This window comes from Bombus bifarius, unplaced genomic scaffold (genome assembly GCF_011952205.1).
Source record: "Bombus bifarius isolate JDL3187 unplaced genomic scaffold, Bbif_JDL3187 scf7180000008163, whole genome shotgun sequence".
Classification (NCBI taxonomy): Eukaryota; Metazoa; Arthropoda; class Insecta; order Hymenoptera; family Apidae; genus Bombus; species Bombus bifarius.
This window is the reverse complement of record NW_022884485.1, coordinates 122,396-135,799: the sequence shown is the minus strand read 5'-3', so window position 1 is coordinate 135,799 and position 13,404 is coordinate 122,396. Positions and strand designations below refer to the sequence as shown.

Below are 13,404 nucleotides of genomic sequence, written 5' to 3'. Positions count from 1 at the left end.
GAATATTTTTAGAGCGAGAAACATCTTCCAGCCAATCGCAGTTTTTATTTTATTTTAATTACTAATTGCTCGTTTCTACTGCAACGTTAACTCCCGCTGCTATTAAATTTATGAGACAGGTATCGATGAATTATTGCAAGCGGTCTTTAACAAACCATATCACGATAAAATATCCATTGAAAATTTGATAATTAGCACTGGTATTTCGGAAACAATTTTCTATCGCGATTGTAGAAAGGAGACGAGTTTAACATTTATCAATCGATATGATCGCACGCGAAATTAGAAACAAATAATGCGTTTAAATTATACTCGATGTATACGTTATTAAATATCGTAGCCGGTCGATAGCGTTGAAAAAATTGATAACTTGCGAAAGTGTATATACACATAACGAAAGAACCAGACTTCCGTAATAAAACACTCTGAAAATTGTGTAAACTTCGATTCCGTATTGTGCTCGCGTATTGTGTGTAGTTTTATACGCAGACATCGATACGCTTGTCTCCTCGTCGTTTCTTCGGTATAATATCGAACGCAATAACATCCCCTGCTACATTGTATTACTATCCAATTCATAAGATTATACCGATCTATAGAGGACGTTTTAAGAGGACAGAATATCGCAGGTCAGCGGTTTCGAAGGGAATTTTCACGATAGCACAAAGTACTGGAATTTTCCCTACAAGCAAAAATGTTTCAACGTTTTGGATCATTTGTTTGTTAATTATATGCAACTTCTATATGGACGCACCTCGCTGACTTTTACGTATTGGGTTGTCGGAAAAGTTTCTTTCGTTCTATAAGGAATAATAGACGCACAATATTTTTTGTTTTGTATTGGTTTATTGAATTATGCACGAACATAATAATAGAAATATAACGAAATAGATCATGTCTAATTCGATAAAATAATATAAAACAGAAATTGTTGTTCATCTATTATCACCTTATGAAACGAAAGAAACCTAATATAACTTCATTGACGTTAACGATACGATTAGTTTTTCACTGTCAAAATATTTTTCAAGAAATTATTAGCAACTAGCTTCGTCGGAAAAAATTACGAATTGAGGATCATCCGACTTTGACGTCTTTCCTCTAGATACCGATAATTATCAGTAATGTCAATGAAAATCTATGACTCTCCAAAGAAACAACTCTTTACCATCGATAATGATTACTGGTAACTGAAAAACATTTTCAATAATGCCGGTTACTAGCATCTGAAAAACATTTTCACCGCCAATATTGCTGGCCACTGGCAGCTGGAGGACATTTTCACCGCCAATAACGCAGGTTACTGGCGACTGAGAAACATTTTCAACACCAAGAATGGTTACTGGTAATTGAAAAATATTTTCACCGTTAATAATCGTTATCGATGGCGGTCGCCGATAACAAAACGAATCATAAACATTCGTAATGCGCTTTAAAATTAAAGTAAAAAATATGTAAAATTATTATTTTCTAAACCTCTCTGTTTTTTTAAACCTCTTCGATATACTGTTTAACGATCATTGTTTTCCATTGAAACCTACTGTCTTCCTCGCTTCTTTTTCGCGTTTGTATCTTGTCAGATATCGTGCTTTTGAGACTCTTTTATTCGTGAAAATCGTGGTATGCACAAAAGGTACGAAAACAACGAAATGATAAAACCAAATATTCGAAAACGACGTATGTATATTTTAATAATTTTCTATCGAAATACAACGTCCATTCCGGGTCATATAGAGGCGGACAGCAGGCTTAAACAAAATTAAGTTATCGCAAGAGTGTAAAAAACGACTGCTATTTTTTTGTATCTCTGAGATAAACGGTGTTAATGTTACAGCTGCGAGGCGGTGTCGGCGAGCGACTTCGTCGAATTTTCGAATTACATGTCTAGGGACCGGAAGTATTCGAGGCATTGCGGTCAACAAAAGGAATTCGACGTGGAGAGCGACAGAAAGTTCTTTCGCGTAACCTTTAAAAGCAACGGCAGATACGATGGAACAGGATTTAACGCTAGCTATGTGTTTATGGACGAGGAAGGAAATTATACAACAAAGCCGCCGAGTAACGCGTCAACGTTAAAAGGTAAAACTAAACTTCCTTTTTTTCTCGACGAGCAACTTTCGTCCCCTTTCTCTCGTACTCGAATTTTTACGTTCCCTACACAATGCTCGGACGTTTTTTCCCTTTCTTCTTTTTCTCTACTCTATTCTGGTTAATTTCCGTACGACGACAGAGAAATTAAAATAAAATTTCTAAAATATTAATGTAATCCCGTCATCCTGATTGTACAAAAGGAAATTTAAATACGCCTTGTTTAAAGCATACACGAGAAAGAGAGAAGGCGCATGGTATTTCCCTGCTTCATACAAAATATATAATTACGGTATAAGAAACGCAAGAAATTTTTTTTACAACGAGAAACGTATTCTACAATTTTTGCAAATATATGTATGCACGAGATAACGGAGATGATATGGAAACTCGATTCGTATGTTTGCACGTTTATACGTGAAAAGTAACGAAATTTGTGTATGCGGAGTAACATCTATAAAAACGCATTAAAATAATTATAAACCTTCGATCGAGTCGAATATCATTTCAAATAATACACTTCCGACGTTTATCTATAAAACGGGGCAAATACTTCTAATTAAAAATTAATACAAATAACTGCTGTTCGGTGTTTCCGACTCCCTGTTAAATATTTTAAAATCAATTCATATCGGAATGATCACAGATACGGTATATGCGACCGAATCACGTTTAATATTAAACGACGTGAAAACAGTAAATATTAAGATAACATAACAATTCTGTATGCAAAAGATTCTATATAAAAATATTATCTACAAGAAATATACAAAATAAGTATCAGTGTAACATTGTTCGGTTATTTATATTCCACGATAAATAATATTATCTAACCGAGGACGTACTCGTTGGAAAATAAATATGAGTACATACATTATCCGTATATCCAAACGTTCTGTTATTCAACAGAATGTTTGTTTACGATAAATACTATTTCCTGTTACATGTATCATTATGCTTAAGCTGCTACGATTCTCAAAATTTGCATCTGTCAGCTAAAGAAGAACATTTGATGCTCTGAGACAATCTTCATAGCTATCTATTTTCCTTGAATAGAAGACATTTTCCTAACCTATCTGAACCTAATATCTTCAACTATATCATTTCTGATTTCTATCTGATTTCTATAAGAAAAATGCGACAAGAAATTTGTATCTATCGGCTTATTCGCTTTCCTTTCAACCGGAGAAAGAATATTTAATATTCTAAGACAATCTTCATAGCTATTTTCCTACAATTTAAGAAACTTTCCTAACCTGTATGAACCTAATATCTTCAACTATACAATCTCTGACGTCTATAAGAAAAATACGACCCGAAATTTGTATCTATCGGCTTATTCGCTTTCCTTTCAACCGAAAGAAGAACATTTAATATTCTAAGACAATCTTCATAGCCATTTTCCTCCAATTTAAGAAATTTTCCTAACCTGTATGAACCTAATATCTTCAACTATACAATCTCTGATTTCTATAAGAAAAATGCGACAAGAAATTTGTATCTATCGGCTTATTCGCTTTCCTTTCAACCGAAAGAAGAACATTTAATGTTCTAAGACAATCTTCATAATTATTTTCCTCCAATTTAAGAGATTTTCCTAACCTGTATGAACCTAATATCTTCAACTATACAATCTCTGACGTCTATAAGAAAAATACGACCCGAAATTTGTATCTATCGGCTTATTCGCTTTCCTTTCAACCGAAAGAAGAACATTTAATGTTCTAAGACAATCTTCATCGCTATTTTCCTCCAATTTAAGAAATTTTCCTAACCTGTATGAACCTAATATCTTCGACTATACAATCTCTGATTTCTATAAGAAAAATACTCGTTCGAAAATGACACAAAACACGTAGTAAGATTAACATTACATCGGTGAAATATATTTACTGCGACACGATTAAAAAAACTAGGTTAAACATAACGCAGTCACGTATTACAAAACTCCCTAACGATGCGTTATCGACGCACACGTTCTAATGAAGCAATCGATTCTGTACTGTTAATGCTAACTTTAGAAACGCGATACCGAGCTAGCAAGACTGCCGAGGCCGTAGTTTCCAATGCAAACATACATACGGTCGCGATTGCGCGTCACGAGACGCGTGCACTGTGCGTTTTAATATTTTCACATGCGTATACGCAAAGCGGGTAAACGCGCAAGTTCGACGAACTTTCCTCTGTTCTCTTTTTTAGCGAATTACGAGCTTATTGTCTCCTCCCTTTTCGTATCACTTTTATATACATATTGCTCTTTAAACAACGTATTTTCCAAGCCATCAGAAACAATAGCGAGCTTTTATCTCGTTTCGAATCAATAAAAATAATCCGAAGCGTTATCTCGCTTGATTTTAATAAAGAATCAAATAAATCAAAATGTCTTTGCCTTACTAGGTATTTAACATTTTTTTTTTTTTTTTTTTTTTTAATAACATAGAAAAGGGGGATGTACAAACCGGAAGCCGCCATCCTAAGCCGCGAGACAAGGATTACGTACAGACAAATGATAATATTAAAATTTTTTGTTATTCGCGCAATTGCCAATGCTTAAGCTTCTTCGTTCCATAGTTTTTCTGATACTAGTTTTCCGTGCTCGCGAAACGAAAGGCTACATTGGTTATGGGTTTAAAAAAGTTCAACCTCTCATCGGATTCAAACACTCGCCGGTTTATCGTGCAATCCCATGAATAATCGACAGTTTACATCCGAAACAGCGGAAGCATGCGTTAGTGTAAAAAAGATTATACACGATTTATAAGAGGATTTGCGATAGACGAGCGACCAGTGTTGCCCTGCAGATATTGATAGAGGAAATCGAATTTTTGTGTACTTTCTTCCATTATTAAATCACTCGGAAGATGGATTCGTTTGCTTTAATCGTACATAAATCGAACGAATCAAGAGCGATACGTGGAATAGAAAGCGGATACCGATGCCCGGATCCTCATGTTCCAAAACTTCGATCCTGTTGCGATTCTCGAATTTATACCATTTCCACCTCGCCCTCGCTTTACCTTGAAAAAACGTACTGCAACGTTTTAAACAAATACCTCATATGAAATTTAATAGGAATTTCATACGAAGTTGATACGAAGAATTTTTTCATATTTTGCTCAAGCTTCAGATGTTTCTTGACGTTAGAAAAATACAATTGGGTACATGAACATTCGTCGTCGTAGCAACGAATTGACAAGCTGGAAGTACAGCTTTCGTAATTTAGGAATTGCACGAATAGTTTTTACAATTTCAGAATTTTGTATTAGATAGGAAAAATAACGTACAACTTACAGATAGTTTTCATATTAGTAAATTCTGAACACGGTTGAACAAATGGAACTTGAGCATGGAATTGTTTCGCTATCGAATACATTAGTTGGAATATTTTCTATATTTTCGTATCTTTAAATTTCTCATAGATGCAGAAGAATCGACAGTTTATTGGTAAAATATACTTGTGCAACCTTGCCTGTTTTATCGTTGAATCATGGAAGAGAAAATGTATTATTTTCCAAACGTAAATACGAATAAAATTTACATGTACTATAGGCTATAGAAATAAATAAACAGCGAAGTAAATTTTATGGAAATTATAATAATGTTTATCGTTGTAGCGTAAAATTGAATCGAACAACCAGATATTACAAAATCAGAAATTAATAACGTTATAAATTAATACAGTTGATTAAATTTCAATTTTCTAATAACGAATACCAATAACGTGGAATCAGTCAAATACTCTTGGCTTATTTTCGTCGCAATTCATCTCCTACGCTCGTTTTTCCCGCGTTCCTCCTGTGTGCACACCTCGTTCGTGTATTGTTGATTGGCAACTAAGTGATTGCGGATTTTGTAATTAGATGGTAATGACAAAACCCGCGATCACTTAGTTGCCAACCCAATAGCTTCGCCTTTAACTTCGACAAATTTCGATCGCTATTCGACCATTCGAATTTTTGAACCGCCTCTATTTCCTTCGTATCCAGTCAATTTCCATACTACGAAAGTGATTTATGCGCGTACAAAAATGTAGGATACGTACACGAAACACAATCGCGTCAAAGATGCAAATATTCATACATATATGCATATCAATAATTATCAGTATTGTAGGGAAGAAAATTTATAGGCAACAGTTGTTCGCAATACAGCGCTGTAAAGATAGCGTTTTGCACAGATAACAGGCGAATATCAATGGAACAAAAGTTTCGAGCTGAGGCAACGTTTACATTCGAAACACGTTGTGCACGCGCATTTTTATTTTACAAAGTTTCCCTTACGGATGACACAAAAGGCCTTTCTTCTTTCGTTTTCGTGATATTACACACACGTTATATGTGTCTGCGCTTGATAAAAAAATCCAAATAGAAAGAGCAGCGAAGTCAAAGCAGAGAATATACTCGTCGCCCTTTCTCTAAACTCGGATGCGATGTAAAGCACGGAACACAGACCAATACTAAAGACAAGAATCAAGTTTCCCGGATATGAAGGAAGCCGAACAATCTTACGGAAACCCTTGGGATGATATAATAGAAATTACGAGGGCCACGTTTCTTCTCTTTCTTCCATTCGCTCAGAGTAATTCACTCGAACGTATTTACTTACATCGGTGTTTGTCGTTCATATCGAACAGTCGAATCATAAAATCGAAAAAAGAAGTCGAAAATATAGAATAAGAATTTTCTTTTTTTTTTTTTTTAATTTTTCCATCGAGACAACGATCTACAGTGAGATCCGTTATAACGAGACGCGATAAAGTGCAGGCGTACCGAGCGAAAATGCAAAGTCGATTTTCTCGAAAACAAAACCTCGAACGAAAAATGTTTATTCTATATTTTCGACTTCTTTTTTCCCGTAGAATCACCCCGTTTTCGCTTGTATCGCCAGTTACCAACCACCCCGTGTTAGCACTTGGAAATTTTCACATTCCACAGACCGTCTTCCGATATTCGAAGTATCCTAAAAAGTTATTTTCCACGATTCAAAAATTATTCTTATCGATATCTGTATTTTCGACCAATCGCGGGAGACACAATCGCGAAGAAACACGTCAACGGGAGTCGTAAATTCCCGTTACGATTATAATAATCGACGCCGCGAATAGATCGATCCCCTGATTTCCGTTGAGATAATAGAGGTGGTTGAATCGGGTATAACACTGCGATTAACAGGGTTATAAACTTATATTTTTAACACTTAAGTTACACCGTTGCTTGTGATATACGTCGTAGACAATGATTTGGCGTACAGAGATGCGATACACTGGCACAATATTCGTTGGTAATCGAGCAAGGCTCTTGGACTTTTTTGTTATAGTTGACGTAGCAATGAGGGAGACGAACCCGGTACTGACTCGTTGACTATTCTAACGTTGTAGAATAAGTAAGGTACAGTGACTATGCTGTTTCGGAGGAAAGTTAATGATGGGTGTTGTCTAGCGCACGGGACCATCGGATTCGTTGATGACACTTTTGGTTAGGAAAGTGAAGGCAGTAGACGTTGCTTCTGATTGGATAAAAGAAGGTTGGTGGACTAGGAAGGGTCTTAGTTGCCCTCGATAGTGTAACGTCGATTCACATCAGAGGCCAGGCCACACACCGCGGACAGGACGGCACCCAAGTGTCTGCACATCCTTGGCGCGTACCCTCGATAGCCTTAAGTACCCACCAGGGGTCTTGGAGTTTTCATAGTTGAGGTTCTTCGGACCAAGCGAGTATTTCTTGTCTTAGATTCCTTTTACGTTTATCGTCGACCACGTGTTAGCATAGAAAGTTGGTTTTCTTCGCATCTGGCATGTTCCGTTAGCAACTTTCTCGCGAGAACGGCTAAAACCCTTCCTGGTTCACCAACCGTCTTATTATCCAATGGGAGACGGTGTCTACTGCCCTCACTTCCTTAACCAAAATTGTCATCGACAAATCCGATAGTCCCGTGTCCTCAGACACACCCATCCCTAGCCTTCCTCAGACACAGTATCGTCGGTAAGACTTACTTATTGTGTATCCTTAGAATAGTGAACGTATGTTTACCGGTCTCTACCCTTATAACAGTCGCGTACTTAACATATCGTTGTAACTAAGTTTTACATAACGTGGTTGGAGTGAATTGTGATTTATGTTAATTCAGTGTGTGTTACATCGTAATTGCTGAGTTCATAATAAAGTTTAATTAAAACAAAATTAATAGTTGCGTTACGACTCGGCTATTTTATTTCATCAAGCAACCCTTAAGTTTACGTGACAATAGAAAGTTGCTAGTGCGAAGTGTCATACGTGAGAAAAAGCTAACTTTCCCGTGTCAGCCGTAGTAGACAACAATCTTTAGAAAGCGATTTAGAAAAACGATATTTGTTCGGTCTGAAGGACCTTAGCTAGCAAATTCCTGAGATTTACGATGGGTCCTTGAGACTATTGAGTTTTTTTTTATTTACTTGTTTACATTCACAATTTGCCCGATTTGGACATTTGGTAGAATTTTTTGGCTGTTTGATTATCATGTAGGTGGCTAACTATCGAGTGTACGCAGTAAGGATGAGCGGATATCCGGTTCCCTTCTTGCCCACGATGTGTGGCCTGATCTAGGTAGAATGTCGCCCGTCGTAACAATGTCTTTATATCTGCGAGCGTTTGCGTTTTACGCGAATTCTGTGCGTTCTCGTATCTGTAAATCTCCTATGAACGTACGAGCGTCCACGCGTGTTAACTAGGTTTTCTACGTTGTAAACTTTCTCAGTTATGAAAATTCCCTGTTAAACGATTGAACGCGTAAAATTCGTTTTCGGATTTACCGACGTAATCAGTGGCGATTAACAGACAGTATTCATTACTGCGCGTAATAATTCACGTGCTCTCGTTCGCGTCCCATAATGTGCAATGTTATGAATAAATTGGCGAACGTATTAATCGCAGAAAGAAATCGAAATAGGTTGTACAATTGAATCCCGTGAAAGTTAAATGGAATCGATATTACTCTAACAGGATTACGGTATAATCTGCGAAATTGGCTTGCCATTCGCCCGTTAAAACTAATTAAATTTGCGTAAGAACGATTCGCGATAGGATGTCATTAAAAGAGAGAAAAAAAAGTATAAAGAGATATTTGGAAGATCAACAAGTAAACCTTAACAAACAACTGGGACAGAAGAATTTTCAAACGGCAATGGCAGGAAACGTGGAATTAATAGCAAACTGATGGCCAGTAATGGCGTATCTGATCAAAGGGTTCTAAATGTACAGCGTGTCTGTGTATTAAATGAACGAATTTGATTTATATAATGATATACAATTAAATACGAAACGCGCACTGTATTGACGCACTGGATTCTCATGTACAGCATCGTATTAATTTAAAGTGAACAGCTTCTATTAATATCGAAATATTGCTTAATTTTCAATATCGTGTAATGAAAATTGTGATCGTATAATTTTTCCTATTCCTGGTCCTGCTTCCACTTTTTGCCATTTACTCTATGCTACGTAATCGTTGCGTAAATTCGCCTTCTTCACAGAAATTCTACTCTAAAATTCTTAATAGACAGCAGAAAATTGTACGACGTTCGTATTGCTGAAGAGTAAAATAATACGAGTTACTACACAGATAGAACACAAAATAATCGAATGCACATGGAAGATTATCTCTATCAGATATTAGATCAAGATTCAGTATCCCTATACATATAGTAAGAAACGATATATCGATCGATTTGTTTCTGTAATACGTCGTATAGGGCTCATGTATAAGCCATTAAAGCCTGAGTTAGTAAAATTATTAGTAAACAAGCTTCGTGGACACGCGCTCCTCGCCGTAGAGGACAGTCAAATAAACGATTTAAACGATTTCGGGAATAAATTAATTTTCTTCCAATTTTCTTCTCTTTCAACAACATTCTTCTCATTTATCTAAAACGGCACGTACATAAAGCGCTTAACAGCTCAAACGTTAAATTCATTTTCAACTATTTCCAGCGGTTTTGCGAGAAAAAGTGAAAGCAATCAATGCTGAACTGTGTTATTTGTCTGTCGATAGAGAGTAACATTTTTCAGTCGAATAAGAATCGGGGGAAAAATGGTCGCGAAAGAAATTGCAAGCTAAATTAAAAGGAAAATTGCATGGATGTAGCGAGTGCAGCGGCAATGGCGTGAGTACGGTAGCAAAACAATACAATTCGCCGGCATCAGTCCGTGCAATTTAGTCGATCATGAAAGTAATTAATGCGTTCGACCCGATATCCTCGCACAGACTCCGGCTGGTAATGGAACTGACAGAGAAGTTAGGGGAAAGAGAGACGGGAAAAAAGGAAAATACAGGGGGGGAAAAAAAAGAGAGAATTCGGTGAAACTAAACAGAGGCAATTATTACGCGCGTCGCGCTTCGAGAGTCACCGATACAATTGAATTGGACGCCATTGTTTCGCAACATACTGTAAATAGGACACGGGCACGTCGTATTTATATATTCCATAGTCTATAGCGTCGCGTTCTCTTCGGCGATTCGTTCTTTAAGACGACAGAATGCATTTAAAGGATTCGATATCCCTAATTATATCATTGATCTTCGATATTTACCGCGACACGACAGCACAAGATTGCGTAACGTTCTCTTCGTTACAAAGCGAAGGTACAGTGACTCGCGAAAGTATTCCAGCATTTACTACGGGAAACTTTTCTGAATGTATCAGGTTGTCCGGAAAGTGTCTTTCTTCTACAGACGCGTCTTTTACAATAACGCATCTTCATACAAACACGAAACCTATGCTGTCGAACGTTGTGATCTTTAAGTTCGATAGAACAAAATGGATCATAGGTAATTCGATAAAATAATACAAAACGGGAAATCCGTTATTTCCTTACGAAACGAAAGAAACTTTTCGACCTAATATGTCATTTGTTTAGATATTACAGGCATTCTACGAAGCTTCTTCAAACTTTACTGGCACTGCGACGAGACGCGACTATCGACGATTGCAACAGTAAAATTTGGAAGCATCTTGAGACTGTATATAAAAGAGTTACACGACGTTTATCGAAAACGTACGCTTAGTGGAAAATTAGCATACAGCGCGAATAACAGCACGATCTTAATACAAAAGTCTTAAACGTAGAACCAGCGCTGAAGACAATCTAGCGAACAACTGTCCGTTCAAATACTTTGGTAATCTTCGCGAAACGTATACTTTCAACGAATATCTTGTAACATCCGTACGCACATCTTCGTTGGTTTGAAATTTCATCGATGTAACGACGATAGTCGAGCCTCGTTACGACGCGAATGAGAGAAAATATTTTTTATAATCCATACGAAGAAGAGCTTCGAACGTCCGAATACTTTTGCGAGCCACTGTATTGCTCGCTTCGAGTCGGCATTTCTTTCCCTTCCTCTTGATTTACTTTTTTCTTTTTTTTTCTCTCTCTCTCTTCCGCTATCGACCGTGCTTTCGAATGCAATTACTCTGCAAGTGCCCCCTTCGAGCGTGCCCCGATACAGGATTTTTCCCAATATCTGTATTACAACGGAACGAAAATCCGCGCAACTCGTTTGCGATGCAAATCAACGCGAGAAACGTTCCATCCTTTCGCCTATTGTAAAGGTGTATCGCATTATACGTTGTTACGGGAACGTAAACGCGCTTTCAGCGCGTGTAAACTTGTATCGATGATTGTACGGTAGAAACGAGAGTATAGGAAAGAGCTGTTACTTACGAACATAATGGTAACGATACAGTAATAACGAGCAATAATAATTCGTTTAAACGAACGATTAAGGATGCTTTTCCTTTTTATACCGCGCCTGTGAAAGGCGCAAAACAATTAATCAAGTTTTAAGTAGAATTTGTTCGTTGCAGTTCTCATCGAGACGGACAAAAAGAAATTGAATTCGTTATGAAAATTTAGTTTCTGATCGGGACATTTTTTTACCGTCGAATGTGCAACTGCTCCGCGTTGAAATTACACAGCGATATTTAAATATCGTTAGGTTTAATCGTTTTATTATGTGACAGCAACCGTCAGTCACGTTTGAATTAATGTTTCTAACGTTATCGTGAATGTCGCGTCGCTTGTTCAAGTTTTCACCTGATTTTCGTTAATTATTTAACTGTGTGCTGGCAACGTGGGGTTAAATAAATCAATCGCATCCGCGATCGAGTTATATCGCATGAACGATGCAAAGCGACGTAATGATTAAATTATTTCCAAAATAAATTGTATACACAGGGTGTTCGCGTAGTTACGGTAACGTTTCTCGTGAAATGTGAAGATATGAAAAAGAGGGAGTTTCAACGTCTTTGGAAACCAACGCGATAGCAAACGTCGATGTTTCGTATTGGCAATTTCCTATTACGATCAACGTTTTCTTCGTTACGTTCCTTGTCAAAGACAACAGCGAGATTCTGTTCTCTTCCGTTTCTTTCGCAAAGCTATCGTTCACAAGATAAACATCGGATAGTAACTACTCGAATATCCTGCATACACGATAAACCGATCGATCAAATTGCAAACTTCCTATTTTATAAAATTCTTTATTTCTCACGCCGACGAGCAACAACTGCAAGATAAACGGTAACATCGTGGCGAAGAGAAATAAAAGCGAGAAGGTACAATAGTTGCTGGAAACGTAAATGATCGGAGTTAAATATCGGCCAGGGGCCATTATCCTCGCATAAATCATTTCATGGACATTATTTGTACGTAGATTCGCCTGGATAATTATACAGACAATATTTCCCCGTTTCCATGGTGGTCGTTGCAGTAAACGAGTATTTACGGGAAGACTTAGGGCAAGCGGATGCCACACAGCACTAGTTATTTGTGTTATCGTAAATGCCTGTTATCGCGTTCTACGTCCGTTCTTTCTTACGTCGAGTGCTGGCTCGGTCGTCAGCCACCCCGTTGCTAGAACGTAAAAAGATTTTTAGAACGTCGTTATCTTGATCGCGTCAAGGTAATCACAAGTCTCGCTACTTTATTTTTTGTTAAAGGTGGAATGGCGCTGGTGATGCTGTTCGCGAGCCTGCTTCTCTTTGGCCGAGTTTCGCTTTAATCACGATCAGTAAGTTGGACGGGTCTTTGGCTCAATTTACAACGAACTATAACTTCGAAGACAGGAGCCATCCGAAATCCTCCATTATTCGTCGTACGAAGGAAAGTGGGTACACCGTTTGCATCAGTGAAATTGCCAAAGGGATACCAAAGTCGATCTCCCTCAAGATACATACATACAGGACATTAACCACTCGTTTATTAAATCTACGTCGCCGCACTAATTCGCCACCGTTCATTCTCCATCGTTTTACTACGTGTAACTATCACGGAAAAGAGT

At 37.5% G+C, this 13,404-nt stretch overlaps 1 protein-coding gene across 1 annotated transcript in view; it reads left to right on the top strand.

Moving 5' to 3' along the window:
- The window catches only part of LOC117208899 (suppressor of lurcher protein 1), a 526,325-nt gene extending 513,133 nt beyond the window's left edge, over window positions 1-13,192 (top strand). Inside the window, exons 12-13 of the mRNA XM_033450406.1 lie at window positions 1,835-2,079; window positions 13,064-13,192. Of these exons, the coding sequence (XP_033306297.1) occupies window positions 1,835-2,079; window positions 13,064-13,125 (307 nt within the window). The 3' untranslated portion in view covers window positions 13,126-13,192. The remainder of the gene's footprint in view (window positions 1-1,834; window positions 2,080-13,063) is intronic.
- The last annotated feature ends 212 nt before the right edge of the window (window positions 13,193-13,404 follow it).